At 40.1% G+C, this 24,795-nt stretch overlaps 1 protein-coding gene across 6 annotated transcripts in view; it reads left to right on the forward strand.

Annotated features, from left to right (window-relative positions):
• CNOT6 (CCR4-NOT transcription complex subunit 6) overlaps positions 1 to 16,733 on the forward strand; it is a 37,147-nt gene extending 20,414 nt beyond the window's left edge. For 5 of the 6 annotated variants that reach the window (XM_028718217.2, XM_028718215.2, XM_028718214.2 and 2 more), the window contains 10 exons: positions 509 to 695; positions 3,266 to 3,351; positions 3,850 to 3,954; positions 4,046 to 4,114; positions 5,055 to 5,212; positions 7,994 to 8,148; positions 8,688 to 8,842; positions 9,928 to 10,158; positions 10,773 to 10,975; positions 12,695 to 16,733. In XM_028718217.2, coding sequence (XP_028574050.2) covers positions 509 to 695; positions 3,266 to 3,351; positions 3,850 to 3,954; positions 4,046 to 4,114; positions 5,055 to 5,212; positions 7,994 to 8,148; positions 8,688 to 8,842; positions 9,928 to 10,158; positions 10,773 to 10,975; positions 12,695 to 12,907 — 1,562 coding nt within the window. In that variant the 3' untranslated portion in view covers positions 12,908 to 16,733. The remainder of the gene's footprint in view (positions 1 to 508; positions 696 to 3,265; positions 3,352 to 3,849; positions 3,955 to 4,045; positions 4,115 to 5,054; positions 5,213 to 7,993; positions 8,149 to 8,687; positions 8,843 to 9,927; positions 10,159 to 10,772; positions 10,976 to 12,694) is intronic. The other variant, XM_028718213.2, reaches the window with a different exon arrangement.
• Positions 16,734 to 24,795: the final 8,062 nt, after the last annotated feature.

Below are 24,795 nucleotides of genomic sequence, written 5' to 3' on the forward strand. Positions count from 1 at the left end.
CCCAAATGGTGGTGATGCACAAACTTTACTCAAGTGGTCTGCAACAAGTCTGTAAATACAATTAACACATTACAGTTGCTACAACATGCAGAAAAATCATAAAGTGGTCCATCAAGACCCTCAACGATTTTCAAGTGATTTGGGGTGGGGGGGTGGGAACCTGTTGATCCTGCTTCCCTTACCTCTGATTTCTGCTTTATTATGAAAAAGCATTTGATCACTTTTGAAGCACGAAAGCCTTGAATTCCCTTTTCCATAGTGCATCACAAAACTAAACAAAAACGGTGGCGAGTTAAATTTTTGGGCATATATTTCAAATGTATCCGTTGAAATACATTTTAAAATAAAAGACAAACGAGTTGGTGTTTTGGTGGTTGAATTGAAAAGTACCTAACACAAAAAGGGGAAGGAGATAGTTGCAGAAACTGTTTTGCTGTTTTGATTCATTTGCAGAAGTACTTTCACAAATGCAAGACGAGACAGAAAATGTTTCCCTCTTGTCTTTCAGGGAAAGTAAGAAGCCTAAGTTCATCCTTGTGGTCACTGACCCACTTAACAGCTTTGCATCTCAGTGACAACTCCTTATCCCGTATTCCTTCAGACATTGCCAAGCTTCACAATCTGGTATATTTGGACCTGTCATCTAATAAAATCCGCAGTTTACCAGCAGAGCTCGGAAACATGGTGTCACTCAGGTAAACAAAATGCATCTGTGAGGCCAGTATGATGTCACTTCAGGTTTCTGTATGGTTTTGTATTGCAGTTTATTATTATTATTATTATTAGTAGTAGTAGTAGTAGTAGTAGTAGTATTTATTATTATTAAGCAGAAAGCTATCCCACGTTAGCTTCTTCTTGGCTGATTTATTTCCAATTTGTATCGCAATCTTTCTGCCTTCTGGTGCTTGGGGAGGGCTGAAATATATTGGTGCTCGCTTCTGAACCTGCTCCAAAATTTGGAGTATATTGCCCAGCTATCCAGAAAGAGGTTAAAGTTCCATTTTAGGCTCTTAGCTTGCTTTATGGCTGCTCGGATAAGGAGTCAATTTGAACCTGGATGACTGGTTTCAAACTCCAAAGTTTTTCTAAAAATATTTGTCCTTTATGGGAATAAACAGCTGTTCATATTTTTGTTGCTTATTTGAAGTGTTACATTTCCTAAATACCAAATTTGCCATCCTGAGTTGTCTCTTCATGAAATCCTGTAATCTTGTGTGTAATGTGTTCCCCTGAAAAAAATGATAAATCCACTTACTTTAATGGTTCTTTTTCCTGCTGGCTTATTGGTAATCCCCATGGCAAGGTTAAAACATTTCTAAACAAGGATAAAATCAGCATCCACCTTGATATTCAATGCAATACATAAAGGAGTGGTATCATATTGGTCATAATAAGTACAGTCACATAAATTTCATAAAGCCTACTATTTTAATTTGTGTGTCATTATTGTGATGCTTTCTCAAAGTTGCTCCTAGCAGCTTTCTGAAACTCTTCCGTTATGTGTTACCATATCATTCTTGCATGCATCTGGCATTGGAAGAAGGTGCCAGTGCTGGACAGTCCAGCTTTTCATACTAAGTGGTCTGCAAGGGTACTTTGACACAGAACCCATGGGCCACACACTGCCTTGTAATGTGGTAGGTGGAATGTGGGGCCAAAATTTGACCACCACCAACCCAGCCCTTGCGCTGCCTTCCCAAAACTGGCTAACAAGGGTGCTGGGCTTTGAGAAGGAGGTGTAAGGCTCTGACGGGGTCCTAGAGCCCTCCCACCACCTTCCGAAAGCTGGGAAAGCACTAATTAGGCTTTGGGAAGGAGGATGGAGGACTCTAGGACCCTGTCAGAGCCTTACACCTCCTTCCCAAAGCCCAGCATCTTGCTTACTCAGCTTTGGGAAGGAAGGTGCAAGAGGACTGCAGCTGGGAGCATCAAAATGTTGCTGAAGGCCACCAAAAAAGGCCTCAGGGAGTGTGTTGGATTGCCTTGTGCCAGTGTATTCTTCATTTTGCTGCAAGGAGATGTCTGGCAGTCTACTAAACGTTTCCACTGCATGAAATGCTGAATGAATGGTGAGGAGAAGAGAGGATCAAAGAAGGAAGAAAAGTCTTGTTCCACCTCACCCTCCTCTCTCCCACCTTGTCTCTCGCCTCCTGTTCTTATGCCTTCTTCACATTGGGGGAAAGAGGAAATTATTGTGGGGGTGGGGGAATTGTGCTCAGTGGAGGAGCACTTCAGGGTGTGTTTCTACAGAGGACCAAGCAGACCCTCAGTTATTAGTTCAGGGGCCAAGGTAGTTGAAAGTGCCTAGCTGATCTAGGCTCCTAATCCAGTCCCTGAGAGGATGGCACAAGGGCAAAGGTGTCCTCTAGATGCTGCTGGACTCCAGCTTCCATCAGCCCTGGTCATTATTCTTGTTGCTAGGATCTCAACAACATCTGAAGGGTACCACACTAGGGAATAAGACATCTGTGTGCTTCAAAAGGCTGAGGACTGGATATATTTCTTGGGGGCATGAAGGAACGTTCATCCGTAGTACTCTCCCTTTTGTGCTTACTTAGCTAAGCAATTTTAAAAAGAAGGTAGTTGGCAGAAGCCTCTGATCCTACCTAATAGCCCAGTTTTCAAATGGTCGTAGGACGTGATTATGACTAATAAAATATGAGTTGGAGTCCTTTCATAGATGTTCTTAATGAGCAAAGCTACCCGCTTTCACTTTTATCTCTTCTTCAATAGTTGGGTTGCTGACGGCCTGGTAAATAATCTTCTCTTACCTAGCAGGTTTTCTTAAAAAAACAAAACCTCAATAGTATATCAGAAGGCTAAAACTATAAAATAGCTCAACTTTCTAGCTGCTTGTGATGAAAAGAAGCTCAGGAAATTGTGGTTTCAGTCATCTGAGCAATGAATTAAGGCGGGGGGGGGGGAGTGGTAAAGAGCCCCAGTAGCTTTCTTATAGTTAGCATATTTCTTATAGTAACCATCTTACATTATTTTGTTTAGTAATTATGACTGTAGGAGTACTTTCTCCATAGTTTTACTTCATTAATGGTTTAACAAGTTTATGTTTAGAAGATGTGCTAGTCAGTTTGCTTTAATTTATCATTGTCTTTAACTCCAAAATCAATAATCTTTGCTGTTCAGTTTTCCATTGCTTTTGAAATGTGCTATGTTAGCACAGTTTCTCTTTTGTAGTGAAACAATTTTCATTTAAAACAATTAACTGTATATATCTTACTACTTTTGTCTTCGTGTGACTTGCTAATAGGGAACTCCATTTAAATAACAACCTGTTACGAGTCCTACCATTTGAGCTGGGAAAACTCTTTCAGTTACAGACGTTGGGTTTGAAAGGTATGAACTTTAACTATTTCCCCCATGCTCTTTGTTTGCAATTTTCAGTTGATCTCATTCCTCAGCCAGCCATCACTTTCAAGCTGATATTTTAAGAAATAAAATTACTACCTAAACTAGAAATGGCATACTAAGATTCAGGCACTTTGAAATTATGATTTTTACAAATTTCTCTAAACTGCAATTGTTTTGAAAAACATTTTCCACCTCTATAAGAAGTTGAGTTAATTTTACTGTTTCTTCTTGCCTGTACAACCTTAGAGTCCATATTATAGTGTGTGTGTGTGTGTGTGTGTGTGTGTGTGTGTGTGGTTCTCTCTTCTCTCCTCCCCCCGCCCCCCCCCCCCCAATCACTCCAGTTTGGTGATATTTCTATAGAGTGAGAGTCTGAGATTTTCAGCAAAAAACAGTTTCCTGAACTAGACACTTTAAAAATAAAAACCTCATGATGTTCTTGAGGTCTCATTTTCTCACCCTCTTCCCCAAACACTTCTACAGGAAACCCACTTGCACAGGATATACTGAATCTCTATCAAGAACCAGACGGAACAAGAAGGCTACTGAATTATTTGCTTGATAACCTGGCAGGTACTGCAAAAAGAAGTAAGTAGTGACTTCCTAGAACACTTATTTGTGGCATGTAAAATAAATATCATTATCTCATTGTTATTATTATTTTGTCTTCTGCAAATAGTTTCAACAGAACAGCCACCTCCCAGATCTTGGATTATGTTGCAAGAACCAGATCGAACAAGACCAACAGGTAGAACTGAATAAATCTGTGCTTTCTTTCCAGTCAGTGAAATTTTGTATTACCTTGCCTGTGCATCTTCTTTTCATTTCACTTTATTTTTTATAGCAAGTAGCATAGATATTTTAAAGGGGAAGTCATATATGTTTAGAAATTGAAACATCTTGCGTTTCTCATTCTTTCGAAAATATTCTAAATACTACATTATAATGGCAGAAATATACTTTTTTTAAAAAGACATTTTCCCATATGTATATCCATTGTACTGTTTGGAAATCTGTAAAGCTGTCTGAATAAAAACACCACCACCAAAACTGAATGCTGTCCAAAGAATGGCACAACCATTCATGGCATCTTTAGAAGCAAATTATTAAAGAACATGAGTGGATGTTAAAATCAGAATTAAGTGTGGCCTCAAACCATGTAGATCCATTTCGTCATAATGGCAACCCAATCCTATATATCATGTTTGCTCACCAGTTAAGTGCTGAGTTTAGTGTGGCTTATGTCCTGGTACATGTGCATAGGATTGTAGCTTAGTTACGAAACAAAGCTTCAATTGATTTAGACCTGAAATTCAATAAGAGCTCCTAAGTAGTTTAAGGGTTACCCTCATCTTGGAAAAAGTTCTTTATATAAGCTGGCTTTATGCTGGCTACGGTAACAGCTATTGACCTTGTAGGGGAAGTTTTGTGCTTCATTCCAACACAGATTGAACCAGTACATTATATTGCATTGTCTGCCTATTTGGTGAATGGTGGAACTACCAACCTAGTTTCTAGAGAGAGAAAATCTAAATAATGCTGCATTATTATAGGTCAGCTGCTCAAATATATCTTGGAGCTAAAGTAAGCAAAGACTAAAGCTGATCAACTTATTTAAAGGGAAAGTGAAAAATGTATGTTTAAAACAGACAATTTCTCTGTCTAAGTAAAACTCTCTTATACTGCAGCCCTGTTTTCTGTCATGTGTTACAATGTCCTCTGTGATAAATATGCTACTCGGCAGCTATATGGCTACTGCCCATCATGGGCATTGAACTGGGAATACAGAAAAAAGGCTATTATGCAGGAAATCTTAAGCTGTAATGCAGACATCATAAGTCTTCAGGTGAGAAATGACTTTGTTCTTTTTTGTTTATGTATGCATCCATTTTTAAATGTTTTTAACTTAAGCAATTTTCTTTCTACATATAAGATGTGAATCCTTACAAGACCCCTACAATATGCTCTTAAGCCTGCTCTGAGAACTATTTGGATGAAATTCCAATAATACAGTAAAATGAATAGGGGACTAGTAAAGGATGCCTATGAAGCTTAAATATTTGTTGTTGTCTTTACTCCCCACCCACCCAGTGAGAGTCGCTTCCTGATTTATCATCCCTGTGTCGAGATTCATTTGCTCTCCCATCTGTTAGAAGGCTGGGTTACGTGGCTGCAGATGATGTGCCAAACCAGCAGATGCAGTGAAAAGAGTTGCAGAGCTTTTCTGCCAGGGATTACACGGGCCTTGAAGCAGAAAACAGGAATTAGGGTCAACCCTGCTGGCCAATAGACATTTCACCAAGCCAGGGAAATTCTGTTCTGTTTATTAAAGATCATAGCCTGTCCTGTCTTTAAGAGCTTGAGGTGGGCAACAGTCAATCAAAAATGTATATAAAATACGTAAATTGCTGTTAAAATGGGTCACAACTCTGTCCAGGTATTTCCCCCTTTCCTCCCTTCTGTATGTTCCTCCCTTCCATTGTTGCTTAAAATATGCAGTTTCTTGCATTCTGACCTGGTTGTTTTTCCTAGTGTTGTGGCCATGCTTCTGTCTCTGAACTAGTCTGAACTAGTGTATCTTCTGTTCTGATTACCTTTTCTGAAGGACTCTGCTACACACTATTTTTATTGCATGTAGCAGAGTGTAACAGAATTTTGTACATAGCAGAGAATTTTGGTGTTTAATATATTAGTACTGTAGTGTTCTCTGGAAGCTGTTGGTTGCTGCATCCAAGTTTGTGGAGAGGTTTCTACTAATTGCAGGTTCTCCAGCTGTTGAAGATAGTTGCATGTGGATGCCTTATATTTTTGCTCCTCGAGTTCTTAAAGCTGCCCATTTTGGTCACAGAAAAACTCAGTATTGCTACTAGTATTAAGTAACTGCAAGATTGTTTTTGCAGTTGTTAATGTACTCTGAAGAGACGCGGGTGGCGCTGTGGGTTAAACCACAGAGCCTAGGACTTGCCAATCAGAAGGTTGGCGGTTCGAATCCCCGTGACGGGGTGAGCTCGGTCCCTGCTCCTGCGAACCTAGCAGTTTGAAAGCACGTCAAAATGCAAGTAGATAAATAGGTGCTGCTCCAGCGGGAAAGTAAACGCTGTTTCCGTGCACTGCTCTGGTTCGCCAGAAGCGGCTTAGTCATGTTGGCCACATGACCCGGAAGCTGTACGCCGGCTCCCTTGGCCAATAAAGCAAGATGAGCGCCGCAACCCCAGAGTCGGCCACGACTGGACCTAATGGTCAGGGGTCCCTTTACCTTTGCCTTAATGTACTCTGAATTCTTTAATACAATGGCTGGGGTTCACTTAATGTTTGACTCAAGATGATGATTTTGTGGAAATGAGTTCAGTGACCATGGCATCTGATTTTCTGTGGGCTCCAGATTTAATATCTTCGCAGGGATAAAGTTTAATTGGGATTTTTCAAACAAATATTTTGTGACTTTGTACTATTACTGTTCTCAACCCTATAAACTTCCAGCTGTTCTACTTTTATATTTAATTTAATTGCTTACTCCATTGTGTCCTCGGATATGTGGTGCCTTTTGAATTTTAGACTGTTTCCATCAGTCACTGTTTAGATGGAGGGGAGGGGAAACTGCCAGATCAGCTGACAGTGTCTCTATGACTATTCTTACTATTTCACTCATCCTGAGCTACATGCTTTTCAGGCATGCTAAAATGGCACATTTTATTCTGGACTGGCGTGGCTTAATCCATTTCACAGTAATGTAATCTGATGACTGCTTGTTATATTGACTTGGAGCATCCGCTGAGTGGAGTTTGAATCATGTGATGTGCCAGCAGAAGGGGGTAGTTGACTTTCACAGACTCCTCCTTCCCATTGCAGCTCCTTGTGTCCCCCATCTCCAGATGGAGGTATCCCACTCTTCCTTAGAAAGCTCAGAGCAGCTTACATGACCCACCAGTGATCTGTTTCCTAGGTGTTTTGACAGTACGTCAACTAGCTTGAACAGTCTTCTAGCATCAGGTCATCCCAGACTGTTAGCTATGCTGTGGGTTGAACCTGGCTCACAATGCTGTTTTTAGTAATCTGCAACTGTCTTTTGAAATCAGGTGCATATTTTTATCTTTGAAAAGCACCGCTTCTCCCTTGGGTGCAACAGTATTGTTAGAAGCTCTTAGAGGCTCAGGAAACAGGAAGGTGTGTGTACATGTGGTGTATTTATGGTGCATGTGCAGCACTGGTCACACCCATTGATGGCATGTGAGCCTCAAAGCCCTCTGGTCAAAAATGTTAGCTATTCCTGTGTTAGGCTCTCTATCCTGAAGGGAGGTACGCTGATGATGGATTCCTGCTGCTGCTTTGTTCCTACTGTATTGTATATGGTTGGCAGACAAGTCAGAGTCCCACATAAGCTGTTCTACAGAAAGGCATATGTATACATACATATCAGTAAAATAAAATGTAACACTAGTTCTTCTCCCCCATTATTTCAGTTGCTGTCTTTTCACATTATACTTTCTCAATGGACATAACTTCAGAGTCCTGCTTTAAAGGGGTATCCAGAAGAGACTTGATCTTCGTTGGAGACTTTGAATTCATTTTCAAAGTTGCAATGTGCATTTGATAGTTCACCTAATTCTTGCACTGTCTTACATTTTAGGAGGTTGAAACTGAGCAGTACTACAGTTTTTTCCTAGCAGAATTGAAAGAGCGTGGATACAACGGATTCTTCAGTCCGAAATCCAGAGCTAGGACAATGTCAGAACAAGAGAGAAAACATGTTGATGGTTGTGCAATATTTTTCAAGACAGAAAAGTAAGATAAAACTTGTATCTTGTTCTCTGGCTACAGTGAATGAGGTTGCACAGCAACATCAGTTTTTAATCCTCTATGAAACCAGAGGCAGTCCTGTAGCTTTGTTTTCAATGTATTTCGTGTCATTATACTATAAATTCTTGTTGCAAAGGGATTATTTCAGTAATTTGGGGAGCCTATCAATACTTTGGCTGTTTAGGACTAGGTAACTTCAGTAGTAAAATTGTTCGCTCATGAAATATGAATAAAGTAGTGGCCTCCTATGAATTCTCATAATAGTTCACAGCTTTTGGTGGAATGGTGAATAGTAATGATTATATTTATTTAAGAAAATGTCTGCATGTTGGCTTGTATGTGTTCAAGCATTTATGATGGCCACAGTTGTGGTAAGCTGTCACAGCCATTATATTCACATTGAGAAGTCTAGTTACCTAATTTCTGTCAGCTGTGCAGATAGAATATGTGAATCATATTGTGATAAAATGAAAAATACGGTGTTATGTGCAGATCTTGCTTTAAATTGATTTTATTGCTTTCAGGTTCACCTTGGTTCAGAAGCATACTGTTGAATTTAATCAGCTGGCTATGGCAAACTCAGAAGGATCAGAAGCAATGCTGAACAGAGTAATGACAAAAGACAACATTGGAGTTGCTGTATTGCTAGAGCTACGAAAGGAGTTAATAGAAATGTCATGTAAGTAAATGCAAATCCAGTTTTCGACTGGACTCTGCAGCCATCTTCCGCATGTACACACATACCCTTTGCTGCTTTGGAAAAGAGTTGAGAACTGGTTTATCTACCAGGTCTGGTGACTGAAACTCATACCCAATGGATAGGAGAAGTCTCTACTTCTAACTTTGAGAACTTAGTGTGAAACTAAAAACCTTCCAAGGAGATGCAGACAGTTGCTTAACCACAAAATTTGTTTTTGCCCACCACTAACTAAATTTTTTGCATACTGTTTAAGGTGTATGTGGAGTAGTCATGCTTCCCCAAACTGGAAAATGGTTTTTCATGCATCTACCTGTCAATACAACTTTTAAAATGTACTGTAAACCCCCTCCCCCTATTTATTTATTTTAAATTGGTTTTAGTTTAAAAGGGAAGTGAAATGGGATCAAAGTGGAATAAGGAGATGTGAAGATTCTTGAGGCTAGAAAAAGATTTCTAAGTCATCACTATTTTCTCATCTCCGTGTCTGTGCTTTCCTACTGGCCATGATTTGTTCCTTTGACTGCCCTAGTATTTGCGCATATCTGCCGTAAAGATGCTGCTTAGCTTAGTATGGATGACAAACAGTATTTGCAGGTGATGAATGTAGCCTGTATTTTCAGTTAAGTAAATTCTAATACACTTTGTCACTGCAAACAGTATCTGTCTAGATTGCAGAATTCTTTTGTGTGGTACTTGTCTTTATTGCTGTATGGGAAAAGGGTAATGACTGACAAATACTGCAGTTAAAATGCATATTATGTTTGCTAGGAAATTGTATATATAGTAGCTTAGAACTTATTTGCAGTCCATCACAGTAGCTGTTCATTATCATGTCGATAATGCAATAAAGCCAGCAGAGGGAGCACAGAGCCCTTTTTTGTTTTAAACTCATAAAATGGCTGGTTGAGATAAGGAATCCTGTATTTGTAAAGTCCCAGTTAATTACTGCTGATTAGTCTGATATATCTCTTTAGCAGTATTTTTAAAGCCCTTTTCACCAATGCAACCTATGTAGTGAAGTATCACTGCTGTTTTCTGAAGGGTTTTTTTATTTTCCATTTCAGCAGGCAAGCCACACCCAGGAATGGATAAACAGCTGGTCCTTGTAGCAAATGCACACATGCACTGGGACCCGGAATATTCTGATGTGAAGCTGGTTCAGACCATGATGTTCCTTTCTGAGGTAAAGAACATAATAGACAAAGCCTCTCGGAGTCTCAAGCCTGGTATTTCGGGAGAACACGCAACAATTCCACTTGTATTGTGTGCAGATCTGAATTCTCTGCCAGATTCAGGTAAGTGCAGCCATATTCCACTTGCTAAAGTCTTGTAACACTGCATTTGCTGAAACTGCTGGAAGTTGAATAAAACTTGATAGTGAAAGGGACTCACGGAGCCATTTTGAAGGCTGTGCAGAAATGAACTTGAGGGATGGCTCTCAGAGCTCACCAGCTGATAGACACTGAAAGCCCTCTTGGCTGCACTAGTGAGTTCCTCATGAAGGGCTCCCCGGCTCAGACTCCCTGGTAAAGTTCCCTGTGTGTGCCAAGAGAGAGTCTGCTTGCCAAGAAACAGTTGCATGCCCACTTCAAGCTCTCAATTGTTCCATTGCAGCCATGCCTTTATTTGTCCACATATAATGGCAGGTGAGCATGATTTTGGGGAAACAGCCTCACAGGACAAATTAGGACCCCTGTGAGCTGGAAGTTTACCACCACTAAATCAGAGAAATCTAGTCTAACACTTCACCCTTAATCAAATCTTATGATCCCTAAATTCCAGCCAAGAGAGTGAGTGTATGGGAGGTGGATTGTACTATTGAGATGGATCACCCATCATGAATGTAATTCTATTTAAGAGGGATAGATTGCTTGTTGTTTTTTTTCAAAAAATATTTCCTTCACCCTAGGTGTGGTTGAATATTTGAGTACCGGTGGAGTGGAGACAAACCATAAAGATTTTAAGGAACTGAGATACAATGAAAGTCTCACTAACTTCAGTTGTAACGGGAAAAATGGAACCACCAATGGAAGGATTACTCATGGTTTCAAGTTGAAGAGTGCCTATGAGAATGGCCTAATGCCTTATACGAATTACACATTTGATTTCAAGGTGAGAGTTGAAATAAATTCCCATTGCACTATTACTGTTTTATTGCTTATTCAGCATAGGTGTGCAGGAAGTTTGATGAACTATTAAAACAAAAATGGAAGGGTTAGTAACAAATTAATTGTCAGGTTGGGGCAGTATTAAGTTTTGGAAGCACTTTTGAAGAGAGGAAAGCAGGCTGATAATTGAAAAGGATGCTCTCCCAGTCACAGGAAACAGCTCAACAGCAGTTTCCATTGCTTGTGCTTAAGAGGCGCGTGGCCATGGGAAAGTCGTGACCAAAAAGTTGCCTAACTTTACACAATAATTCCTAGCGGTAATATTGCCTCTTCAGAGGTATTAACAAGAAATATATGTGAATCTCGATAGCATAGCATGTGAACACCTTATGATGACTAACACTTTAAGAATTATCTCAAAGTTTCTCTCTTATCATTCAATGATTTTATAGTGGTTGACAGTAAAACAAATAACACATTTTAAAAAATCATTTATTTACATATTTACGGTATATCCAGCTTTCTAAGGCAAGTTGTAATAAAGTATGTTACAATAAGTGTGTTACAATCTAAATAAAACAATCAAAAACATGAAATCCGCAGTGAAATCAAGGGCAAGGCCCATAAACGACCATGAAAGGAGCTCATGTTGCAACAAGACTATCTTAAGCTGCCCCCAGAACACTAGAAGGAGTAATACAGTGGTGCCTCGCAAGACGAAATTAATCCGTTCCACGAGTCTCTTCGTCTTGCGGTTTTTTTGTCTTGCGAAGCACGGCTATTAGCGGCTATTAGCAGCTTAGCAGCTATTAACGGCTTAGCGGCTTTAAGAAAAAGGAAACAAACTCGCAAGAACTCGCAAGACGTTTCGTCTTGTGAAGCAAGCCCATAGGGTAATTCGTCTTGCGGAACGACTAAAAAAACGGAAAACCCTTTCGTCTAGAGAGTTTTTCGCCTTGCGAGGCATTCGTCTTGCGGGGCACCACTGTTTTATTAATTTTATTGAAATCATTTAGAAATAAATCAATTACACAGACAACAAAAACAGAACAAACCATGACTCTTGACCCCCGAAGCAAAACAAACAAGACAGTAAAACAGAACCAAACAGTAAAACAAAAAATAAAAGAAAAAATTGTCACCTATATATACCATATTTTCATTCGAAATTCTTCTTTCTTGACTTCCTTCATCCTGTACCTGGTTTTCTATTTTCTCCTTCTAAACTCTCTTTTTTGAATTATCTTTACGATTTCTCCAAGTTAATCGAAACAAGACCAGGTACTTTTTTGGGGGCACTGCTTTTTAAAATATTCTCCACATTTCCCCCCTTCTTTCTGGAATTTTGTTTGGGCTGTTATTTATTATTTATACCCCACCCATCTGGCTGGGTTTCCCCAGCCACTCTGGGCGGCTCCCAGTCGAATATTAAAAACACAATACAGCATTAAACGTTAAAAACTTCCCTAAACAGGGCTGCCTTCAGATGTCTTTTAAAAGTAGGATAGAATCATAGGAGAACAAGTGGTCCTCAGTGTGTCTGGGATCCATACCGTTTAGGCACCTGAATTTGCCTTGGGGCCATGACCATAGTCAGAGTAGGTGCTTCAGCACTAGAGTTACGTGGTTACTGAAGCCCATACCTGATATCAGTTGAAATTGCTTCCAGTTGTGTGTCTTCCATTTCTGAAAATATTCACTCCATTTTCTCTCTTTTCCAAAGGGTATTATTGACTACATCTTCTACTCTAAACCTCAGCTGAATATTCTTGGCATCCTGGGACCTTTGGATCACCATTGGCTAATAGAGAACAATATAAGTGGCTGTCCACACCCGCTCATTCCTTCTGACCACTTCTCACTTTTTGCACAACTGGAGCTGGTGCTGCCTTTCCTGCCCCCGGTAAATGGAATCCATCTGCCTAGCAGGAGGTAGTCAAGTACATTTTAGAGGGCAACCTCAGTCTGATTTGTAAAATTGTAAAATCTGAATATAGAGGAGTGAGGTATGGCCAACAGGGATCTTTCTTAATGATCTTAATTTTAAATCTAATTATTTCATAAAGAAATAGTAAAAGCCAGGTGCTATCAGACACACAATTCTGAGCCCAACATGCTTTATTTACTGTTAGACAGGGACTGGTGCGTTGGCACCTCTCTTAGATTTGTTACAAGTAACCTGTTCTATCCAATGTAATATTTCATGCCTTGAAAATAGGGAATTACTATAATAAATTCTCTTCGCACAGATATCTGTAGCACTACTTTTTTGAGGCCAGTAGTAAAACATCAAAAGACCATTCTTCCATACTTCACTCCCTTCTTTTTCAGACTTGTTTGTTTGTAAAATATAGAATTTGAATTTAGCCTTTATTGATTGTATATGAACAACAGAAAACCTGATTTATGAGATTTTGTACTTTAAAAAAAACACAACCAGATTTGGAAAATGATTGTATTGTAAACTAAGGCTAAATTTTTATCTGTTTCATGTGTTATAAAGGCCAGCTTGTAAAAGAAGTTGCAGCAGGCTTTCTCTGCTAATGATTTGCACTGTTAGGGTTTTTAGCCCTTATGTACTACTTCATTTTTTAAAATTGAGAACACTGCTTTTAAATCTAAATTTGGTTAAATGATAACAAATTTCTTCAAGCTAGTTAACATACATTCATTTCTTTCTTTCTTTTAACTTAAAGCAACAGCGCAAACTTGTTCTCGGAACAGATAAGCTAAGCAGTGACTGATTAGGCTGTGTGGATTGATAGTCCTTATCGATATCTACATTCTAACCTTTTTCTGCCAGAAGTGGAACGGCAGAATATTGTGTGAAAGCTTCTTAGTTTCTGTGTTAAGTCACTCGTTTCCTATCTCCACTGTGCCTGCTTCATTTTGTTCTCAATTAGCACTGCCTGTGCATGCAGAGAGAACCTGTGCATCCTCTTTTATTTTTTTAAAATAATGTTAGCATTTTGTGAAAATTTTATGAAGATACTTTTGTATAAGCTGTGGCATCTATTTTTTTTTCTCCTTTGCGAAGCATTGAATATCACTTTTTGAACACGTTCAGATGGTGGGTACACAAATTCTAAGCTTCTGATACCCATGCACTGCTTCTTTCAGTGTCATTGCACAATGCTGTTTGTTTGGTTTGTTCTCCCCTCTCCACTTAATACTATCATGTGAAGTCCCCTTTCAGTTGAAGCATCTTCCTCAGTCATTCCTCGGTCGTCATTCCTTGAAGCTAAAAGTATACAGTCTTCTGTTCTATGAAGCAGTGTAACTAGAGATGCATTTTCAGTACAGGTTCCCTAGACAACATTTCAGATCGAGCATTAAAGTGACCAAGTCCTATTCTACAAAGTGTCAACAAAACCAAGGTTGTAGTATGCCCTCATAGTGCCATTAGTGTCTGAAAGCCAAGTATATATACGGTATATATAAATATATATATATATATATAAAATCTGTCCATAAAAGGGAAATTCTATCTAATCCTTAGCAAACATAACTTCATTAATAAGTCTGTTTCTTATTTAGAGAGAGAACTTGGTCAAACTGCTTTTGTTTCAACTGCAGGCAGAGAAACAAAAGCTCTTTCTTGAATTGAGAAATTCTGAATATAATGAATTAAAAAATGGGTAATAATGATTGAAAATTTTATAAAGAAACTATAGGCACTTAGAAGTGCGCGACCATTTTGTTTTAAAGAATACAATAAAATTGCAACAAGTTCATGTTTAGCAAACAAGCGTTTAAAAATTTTTAGTAGGAAAAGTCCAGATCTTGAATCCTTGTCTAGGACCTGATTTTTCTTTTGTTACATGTTTTTTTAGTTGTGCAAACACCAAACATGTCCAGTTTATAATCAGTACATCGGAATGCTGGTAATAATTGATGTAGTAGATTCAATTAGTAATGTTGCTTTTTCTGTTCTTGTTTTTTGGGTTTGGGGGTTATTTTGTACAAGTGTGAATAAAAGGTGTTTTACTCATGTTTCCTTAACAATGTGTTGGTAATGTGCATCATGACAATTTTCAGTGGCAATGGAGCCAATTTAGCTTGTCATACTCAGCAACCTATTTTGTTTCCTGATTATCTGGATTATTTAATTGTATGTCCAGAAAGCTTTATGGAAGGGAAGCACTTATTCATTTTATATTCCTTAGAAGGGATTAATTTTTCCTTTTAAGCTGGAGCTTGAGTGCACTTGGTAAATCCTAAAGGTTTAAGCTTTACACATGCGTTTTCACCTTTCTTTGTTCAATCTTGAATATATATCTATCTATATGAATTTATGGCAGCACATTAAAAGGTTACAGCCCGTTCATGTACTCAAGGACTCTGTTCTTGCCTGGACATGTTGCAATCTATGGGCACTTGAAATTCCTTTTCCATGTTTGGCATAATAAGATTACTGAAGTATGAGAGCTCAGAAAAATAAAAAACCTGATGCCCCTTGCCTTCAGTGAGCCTTTGGTCAGATCCCACAGTACTGAAGTGACATGCTGAGGAAATACTCTGCATCTCTGCAGAATAAGAAGTTGCACCTAATGTGTCTGGCAGTCAATATCAGAATAGTCATACTTTTAATACAGTTTTCTGCATCAAACAAATTCATACATTTCATAAATGAATGCAATAAACTATATGTGTTCACAAAATGCTAATTTCCAATAATCCTAACACTTATCTTACTTAAGGTGGCTTTGGATGTTGCCATAACAAATGTTCAGTGTTTCTTAATGTAATCACATGATCATTATTTTTTAAGGACGTAGAGCATTGGTGGGCATGAGGATCCCTTTCCCCATTCCCCAGTTTAATCAAACTAGATGTCTGACTAGGGATGGTCACATATTGAAAAACCTAATACCTACAGCCTGCCCATTTCTGGGTAAAAATGATCTTAAGGCGATAAAATCAATTATGGTGGAATTTAAGCAGGAAATATAAAATATATGGGATTCTCTATTTTAAAGACAGTGACAGAAAAAGCTCTAGGAAATGTGTGTAATTATTCTGTCCCTTTTTTATTTGTGGGCTCAAGCCTCAATTGTAAAGCTATCCATTCAGGATGCAAACTTGCATCTGAAAACTCTGATAAAGTTATTTGAATTTCTGCTGTGGCTTAAATGTCTAAAAGTAGCTTCAGATGTCAAGTTCCCACTTTTATCTATGGGGCAGAGAACTCAAAGCCAAAATAATTGCACTAACATTTTCAGCAGAATTAATCGCACTGCAAATTTTTCAAGTCAAATTTACTACTGCTTATGTAGTGACTCTGTTTTTTCCCATCCAGCCTGACTCAGTGTTTTAGTATATGTTAACTCCTGCTATACTTTTTGGTTGTCTAAGCTTTTTTAAAATGTAGGTATCTTGGTATGCTTAAGTAGTATCTAAAAATTAGAATACCTAGTCTTTATTCACAGTACTTCTGTATAACGTGTAATGCACTGGACTAACTCTTGTTTACCATATGTGTAACAAAAAAAAAACAAAAACAAAAACCAGCACATCATCTGCACTAAGCTCAAAGAATGTTGCATTTGTCTATAGGCAGCTCTTCAATAAGATAAATGGGAAATTGAAAATGGTCTGATGGTAAACAAGGGCTTTTACTGTTCTCTTCAGTGGAACTTTCTTCTTGGTCAAATTTTAACTAGCTAGTATTATATTTATATACAGGGTTGTCTTTTTTTTCTTTACCAATGTATTTTCCTACTCATAGCTGACCAATAAATTCAATATCTGTTTCAAATTTCTTTTGAAGTCTAATTTACCTTTTTCACCTCCGCCTGTAAAACAGACAGGGCTGCTGGGATTGCTGTTACATTAAGTGTTTAATTCCCGGTCCTGACTACAAAAAGAATCAGCCTGCAGATGGAAAGCAGCACATGTCCAGTCCTGAAGCAGAGATCTCTGTGCAGGCCTGTCCAGTTTCTTGGCCTCTAGGCTTTCCTTTTCTGTCTCGAAGAGAATTAAAAACTTTCTCAGGATCCCGGGTAAAGCCGATGGGCAGGACATGCAGAACACAATGTGTTCCCAGGGAATTGTTCATTAGGCGAGCTTTCACATAACAAGTTGATGGTTTTCCATAATTTCCCATGAGAACATTTCTAATCTGTGATTTGTCTGATCTTGTTCCTTCTCTTCATGGTTTCCACCCAAAATGGCTGCCACTGGCCAGCAAAACACAAGTAAGGAAGCGGGCAAACTCCACCTGTTCAGATATCTGAGCCAGCCATTTCTGTACAGTGGTACCTCAGGTTACATACGCTTCAGGTTACAGACTCCGCTAACCCAGAAATATTACCTCTGGTTAAGAACTTTGCTTCAGGATGAGAACAGAAATCTCGCGGTGGTGGTGCAGCGGCAGCAGGAGGCCCCATTAGCTAAAGTGGTGCTTCAGGTTAAGAACAGTTTCAGGTTAAGTACAGACCTCCAGAATGAATTAAGTACTTAACCCAAGGTACCACTGTAGTGAGGTTTGGGTATAAAATTGACATTTTGGATAACACTTGTTCTGATAGCAGGACCTGCAGGTATGCCACTAACAGTCAGGTGTGCTATTTAATGAATGTGTTACAATAAGGGAAGGCAGCTACTGGAAAGTAACTATCATGCATACCTCGGTAAAACCTATTCTAGCGTTCCAGTAAATGTCAGAATGCAGTCTGGACCACTTTATCCTTTTACAAAACTAGGTTTCACAATCCAGAACCAAAGACCAGCACTGCCGACCTGATGTAATGCAGAGGTGGGGAACCTTTTTTCAACCTTAAGGCCACATTCCCTCATAAGCAACCTTCCAGGGGCTGCACCATGGGGTGGGCGGGGCCAGAAGCAAAAGTGGGTGGAGCAACAAGTGCATGCATGCATGCATTTCCAGAAACTAGTGTGTAGAAAAGGACCCCCCAGTTTTTTATGGGTGAAACAGTACCGGTTGTGAAAGGGAAGGGCAAGTGTGAAAACATTTGGGAGGAAGACTGACGTTTCTTCAGTACCAAATAAGGCAAAGCAGGTACCAAGTATGTTTAGGAACTGGATATTTTCTTCCTCTGTCGGAGGACTATAATTCAAATTTCTCCAGGGACCTATAGTGTGCATAGTAGAAAATATTATTCATAATGTGTATATAGGTGTGATTTCTACATAGGTGAAGCCCCTTTAAAAACATATATGCAGCAAAGAAATGTTCCATCAATGTTGAAACTTACATATTTGCAGAGAAGCTATATATGATCTTCATTCAGCTGCTCCAGTGTGGTGTTTGTGTTTCCTGCAGACAGGTTCTTCAGTTTCAAATGGAGCAATAACTTCATATTTTACTTAGACTTTTCCTGCCCACATCCATCTTTCAGTGGCTTGAGATCCCTGTTGCTTTAGTAGCTGAGTCTTTTCTTTTGCAGAACTTTCTTAAAAGGACTAGGGTTATTTCTAAATCTATGAAAATGGTGGTTCTTTTTTTTTTTTATCGTTACTTGAGTCTATAAGTGACATAAATCCCCCCCCCCAAAAAAAATTATACTTACTTTAGATGTTTAACAGAAAAAAACGCCCAACAGAAGTTCTTTTAAAAGAAACATCTCTGTGCCAATATGAACCTTCTGAAAATGGTCTGGCAACAGCACACTAAGTATATTGTGGTGTGTTAGCTGTGCAGTGAAGCACTCTCAGGACTCCTGCATCATGAGCCATCCCAAAAATATGGGCACTTTTGGGTGCAAGAGAATCACAGTTTACTTACAACCTCAGTTACCAGCTTTGGTATTGGTGAAAGAGGGTTCCTTAGACTGGAAACCCTGGCTAGTTGACAAACCAGCTTCTGCAAGAGATGACTACAAACAGCTGCTGCAGGTCAGCAGCTGAAATAGTTCCTGGTAGCTAAGCTTTAGGACATAAGAATGAAGAAGTGAAAATAGTCCAGTGGCAGCAAATGGTGTTTGCATGTCTTTTGTCCCAAGAGTGGGGAATCTGTGGACCTCCAATATGTTATTGGGCACCAACACCCATCAGCTCCCACCAGCATGACCAGTGGTTAGAGATGGTGGGAGTTGTGGTGCAGAAACATCTGGAAAGCTACAGGTTCTTATCCTGCCTTTAGTGCCTAGCCCTCAGAAGGGTTCAGGGTTAAATGAAGTATCTTGCACATTTTTCTGCTTGCTGGAGCTGATTGGAGCTGGAGTCCCAACAACAGCTGAAGAACTACAGGTTCCCCAACCCTGCTGGAATACCACTTCTGTTAACATTTTGCAGCTGTGTTGCATTTCTGCTGTGCTTCACTCTTAGCTGGCAATTAAGAAAGCAATTTATTAGAATCAAACACAGCTGATCTCTGAGGTCACCCAAACATTCAGATCTTTGTGGAAGGATGCAGCTGACAGTGTGCAGAGCAAGGAGAAGAGGTGAGGTCCCACTTAACAAACGCAGTGTGTTCCCTGGAAATCATTTCTCAGGGAGGTATTCCCATAAGAAGTCCACAATTTACATTGATTCCTATGGGAACATTTCTAATCAGCGATTTGTCCAATCTCTCTGCCTCCATGGATTCTTCCTGAAACGGTTGTAGCCAATCAGCAAAAAAAGAAAACTTTTGTCCAATCTCCTTCCCTGCATGGTTTCTTCCCAAAGATGGCTGCTGCTGCTGACCAACAAAGCGCGAAGAAGGGAGTGGGCCAACTCTAGCTGTTCAGATATCTGAATATGTGGTATGTACAGCAAGGTTTGGGCATAATTCTTTATGTTCGGATAACTGAATTTTTGCATAAAGAGTGGGCAGATAGCAGGACCTACATGTAATATGGATGTTTACTGTTGATAATACCTTTCACTGCTTCAGGCACCCTTACCTCTTAAGATTCTTAATCTTTTTTTCTAATTTTGCACCTGTGTGCCCATTCCTCAGACCAAAAGGTGCAGCCAAAATTGTGCCCTCCAGAAATTGTGGCACTCCAATTCCCACCAGCCCCAGCCAACATGGCCTGTGGTCAGGGATAATGCAAACTATAGTCCCACAAATTCAGGAGGGTACCAGGTTAGCTCTAACCTTTTAGCACTATTCAGGCTTTCTATCCCACATTGTGGCAAGCCCTTGTGTCTCCATCGCCATTCCCACAGCTTTTTGTGTGTTAGGGACCGAGCCTCTGGAGCAGGGGAGCTTTTTATATACTCGTGCAGGGTCCCAGCACAATTTGGAAAGCCTGAAAGATCAGGGTTCTAAATAACGCATGGAGCCTATGCAAAGAGAAATGGCTCCTTGCTCAAGTGGTACAGCCCCAGTGCATGATACGGAGGGCTGTGGGAGAGGCAACAATGACATGAAAGGGGCTGTGGAGGGCACCCTGTTCTCCCTTGGTGTGCTACATTGCTGGGGGAGCCTTGTGGATTGCTGCCACCACATAGTGAGGAAGTTCATTGGTTGTATGGTGGAGTTACAGCAGCTTAGCTAGACACACTCCAAAAAAGGAAGGAAGCATGTGTATGTATGTGAAAGTACAGATTCACAAGTGGTAGTGCAGAGATTTTAAAAAAAAAAGTATTGTGGGGTACAGAGTGGGAAAAGAGAGCAATGTGGAGGTAACAGTGCAGAGCAACTTTTCAGGTGAGGAAAGGAAAGGGAAGAGAAGGCTGTCTGAAATGCGAGAATGTAAGGAGATCTGTGGGTGAAGAAACCTGTACTGATGAAGACGGGGGTGGCGTGAGAAAGCACTGGTTTAAATTAGTAACAAAAATGTTTTTCTGAACATAGTGGTGCAGCTCTCAATAAACATGTAATACTAATCCTCATAGTTCATTGTATACCTCTGAATAATAATAATAATAATAATAATAATAATAATAATAATAATAATTTTTATTATTTATACCCCGCCCATATATATCCCCCCCTCTCTCACACACACAATGTGACACACACACACACACACACACACACACACACACACATGCACCCCTGGAGTTCTTGTATAACAATGAAACGGGCTAGCTCAGTTAGAGCGTGGTACTGACAATGTCAAGGCTGCAGGTTCAGTCCGGATAAGGGACAGCTGCATATTCTTGCACTGCAGCGGATTGGATTAGATGATTCTCAGGGTTCCTTCCAACACTCTGATTCTATGAGAACAAACCGGATTTGAATTTAGTTGTAACAACAGTAGAAGCAATTTTCCCTGTCTTGGGAGTCCAGCTGGTTCCACGAGATTGCCTTTCCCCATTTCCCTTTTTCATTCTGTGCTTTCTGACAATAAGAGAAATGTGATTTTAATCACCACAGCAAAGAGAGCTTTTACACCTTTATTTGCATAAATTCTCAAAGCGCACACATCGTTATCAGGATCAAAATCCTACATATAGCACAGCAGATTTGCTAGCTAGGCACTGACTTTTCACAAATCCTTTGATAGATGGTATACTGGGGGGAGGATATACTTCAATGCAGAAGAGGCCTTGGCCAATCTGGTGCCCTCCAGATGTTTGGGACTACAACTCCCATCAGGCCCAGTTGGCATGGCCATGCTGCCAGAGACTGAGGGAAGCTGTAGTTCAGGTTGACCAAGGATGGCCTATAGGAATCCATTCATATAAGGGCTGTAATCTCCAAACAATAGACTGAAGAGCTTGGGTGTTCTGCAGAGCAAAAACTTGAGAACTACCATAGATGGGGAAATAATATCAAACACAACAACTGCAAGTGGAATTCAACATCACACAACAAGGGTATGCGGTGGTGGCTTCTGGCAAGATCTCACAAAGAGTTCCACGAGATCTCAGAGATCACGCTGGAAGCCACTGCCACATGATAAGCAATGCAGGAACTCATTTCACTAGCTTCCACTAGTGCAGTGGTGGCCAAACGTTTTTCAAAGAGGACCAGATTTGATGACGTGAAGGGCCGTGGGGGCCAACCAGAGGGCAAACCAAAGTTGTTGATGTTAAGGTTTTTTTTTAGGATTTTGCCCCAGGAAATAAACTGTCACAGGGGCCGGATTAAACTAACCGGTGGGCCAGATTAGGCCCCCAAAATGGACTTTGGACATGCCTGCCCTAGTGCAACAAGTTGGTTAAATGCCGCTCTAAGTGTCTTAAATCCAATCTCAAGGATACAAAAAACCTTTCAGCATGGTCCAGGGGATGCTGGCCATGCATTTCATTTCACTTGCAAATCACTTTTGACATTGAAGGGATATTCAGAATCGGATTAAGATATGTGGGAGCAGGGAGACAGGAAGAGGTGCTTTAAAAAAAAGTAAAGCATACTTATAGAAGCACCTCTATTTAAAAGCTTCCTAGCCGCTTTGGATGGCTAGAGGACTCAACTTTTCTTTGTTTTCAGACAATTCCAGGAAGCTTAAAGGCCATCTTAGATTATTACTTTGGCTGCGACCTTCTTGTGCAAGATTTATATTGCTGCCCTGATTTACAAATGCATTTTCTGTGCTCTGTTGCCTGGCAGCTGAATGTGCAAACCCACGCCATGGTAAAGCAAAGTGGGTGTGTGAGATGATTGGGAACTTCTGTTTGTGGGTATGCCCATACAAGCACACATGCAGCAACAAGTTTTTGATGTGGCACTCCTGCACGCACAAACTGCCCCCTACTTCTAAGTAAGTGTGCAAGAATCATAGCTGTGGGGCGGAAATTAAGGTGGCAATTTGTCCCACAGTTTTTGACATTATGGTACAGCAGAAAAATATAAGGGAATAGTCAAATCAGTCAAGCTGTACTCTTGGGGAAAAAAATAAAAGTAGTGATCTAGCTGTCAATTTCTCCCATATACACTTAACTGCTTTGTTTTCTAAAGCATTTTTCTTCCAGGGGGGTTTACATCCCTGCTCTAAAATCATGTTTACTTAGAAACCTCAGGGAGTGCGATGGAGCTTACTTCCCAGTAATGCATGTTTACTTGGAAGTGCGTCACACCAATTTCCATGGCACATACTCCTAATTAGCTTTGTGTAGGTTGAAGCTTTAGAGCATAACATTAATTTTATTTTTACCCTGCCTTCTGCTCACGACAGAATCCACAAGGCAGCTCACAAAGACATATGACACTGCGGGGAGTGACTTACGAGCTTTGTCCCACGTATGCTTATAGCAATTTGCATTTTTGGACCATGTAACTGATTTTGTTATCAGTTTTCGTTCCCCCAAAGGCTGCATAAGCTTGATTAGCAGTAAACACCATGGAAATGTCTGTGCCTTTTCATTTCAGCTATTGATTGAACCGAAAGCATGAATGAGCACTGATTCTAGTTAGAACATTTTTGGTAAGCGCATTTCAATAATGACGATATAGTAAATTGCACATTTGATGAGATGTCTCTTTTAAGGTTCTGAAACGCGCAATACAGTTAGCTTGCAATGTGCTATGCTCTTAGGAGTTTGACGATGACAGAAATCTATATATGTTACACGGGTCGCTGTAGATGGCACATGGCAAAAATATACAAGTCATGTATAATCAACCCTTTGATTCACTGCACATTTAAACAGGAATGAATTGTCATTAGTGGTCTCATTAGAAACTGGGTCATGAAATTACAGGGCTTACTGAAATCAAGAGGTTTGCCAGTGGCTAAGCTGGAAAAAGAAATCACCCTACATGATATTTGTAAGTGTGTGAATGTGTATAGGCAAACACAAGTGGGTACTACTTTCAAATGCTCCCTCTAGTTGAACAAAAAAACACACCCCACCCTATCATACCAGGGAGAAAAATTTACCGGTAATTGCCAGCTATTTCCTTGCTGTGCTGGGTTTCTATTTGCAGAGAGATTGAAGACAAAACAAGGGAGCCTTAAAAATATTTTTCCCCATCTGAAGTCTGAAGTGACTTAGTGCCCATTGTACCCAGTGGCGTAGCATGGGGGGTGCAGGGGGGGCCGGCCGCACCGGGCGCAACATCTGGGGTTAGGGCAAATCCACAGGTTAGGGGGCGCAAATCCATGGGTTAGGGGGCGCAAATTACTTGCCTTGCCCCGGGTGCTGACAACCCACGCTATGCCACTGATTGTACCATAAGTATAAAGAAGGCAGCTAGCACAGCAATCCTATAATGTAAGTGCTATTGAGTTCTTCAACTGGGTTTACTCCTAGTTAAGTGACTCTAGGATTGCAGACTATACCACTAAATATGCTGGCAACTTTGTTCTTGGACTGGTGAGGTTTTATTTCCAGCTGACATAATGATTTTGCACTAATACTGGAGACAAGATTCCGACTTACCCCATTCAGAATGGAGGCTTCCTTATCAGTCAAGGCTGACATGACATGAATGTTCATATCACCTCTTCCAACACAAGGAGGGATGGGTTTGTAAATGTTGATACCCCTCATATGTATAATGTTTAAAAATCAAGGTTTCTTGGAACAGCACACCAAATAAATGGCCTCTTTGGGCCACACTTAACAACAGCCAACTGCACAACATGGCAACTGCAGGGTTTCTCTTTGGTCCACTTCAAACATTGCAAAGTTAGTGGATAGATGACCATATATCCAGCAACAAATCAAAGCGAGACACAGTTCTTGCCTTACGTACATGCCACATGCTAGTTCTGAGTCCACATTACATGTACATACTAGGAAGAGACAAAGAGAAATGTGTATCCAAGTTAGATGTAATCAAATTAACCAAAGGCCCATATCCCATACTTGCCAATGTGATAGCATGAGAAGCAGCCCTTTGAACAGTAATAGCTGGATACTGGACATAATATAAAATTAATTGCTAATAATGTTGATGCAGAAAGTAGTAGTGCAACATGCTGAGGGGGGGGGGGGTGGCACACTGCCAGCTGGGTTGCAAATGCAAAATGGGTTTGT

This window comes from Podarcis muralis, chromosome 2 (assembly GCF_964188315.1).
Source record: "Podarcis muralis chromosome 2, rPodMur119.hap1.1, whole genome shotgun sequence".
In the NCBI taxonomy this organism is placed as follows: Eukaryota; Metazoa; Chordata; class Lepidosauria; order Squamata; family Lacertidae; genus Podarcis; species Podarcis muralis.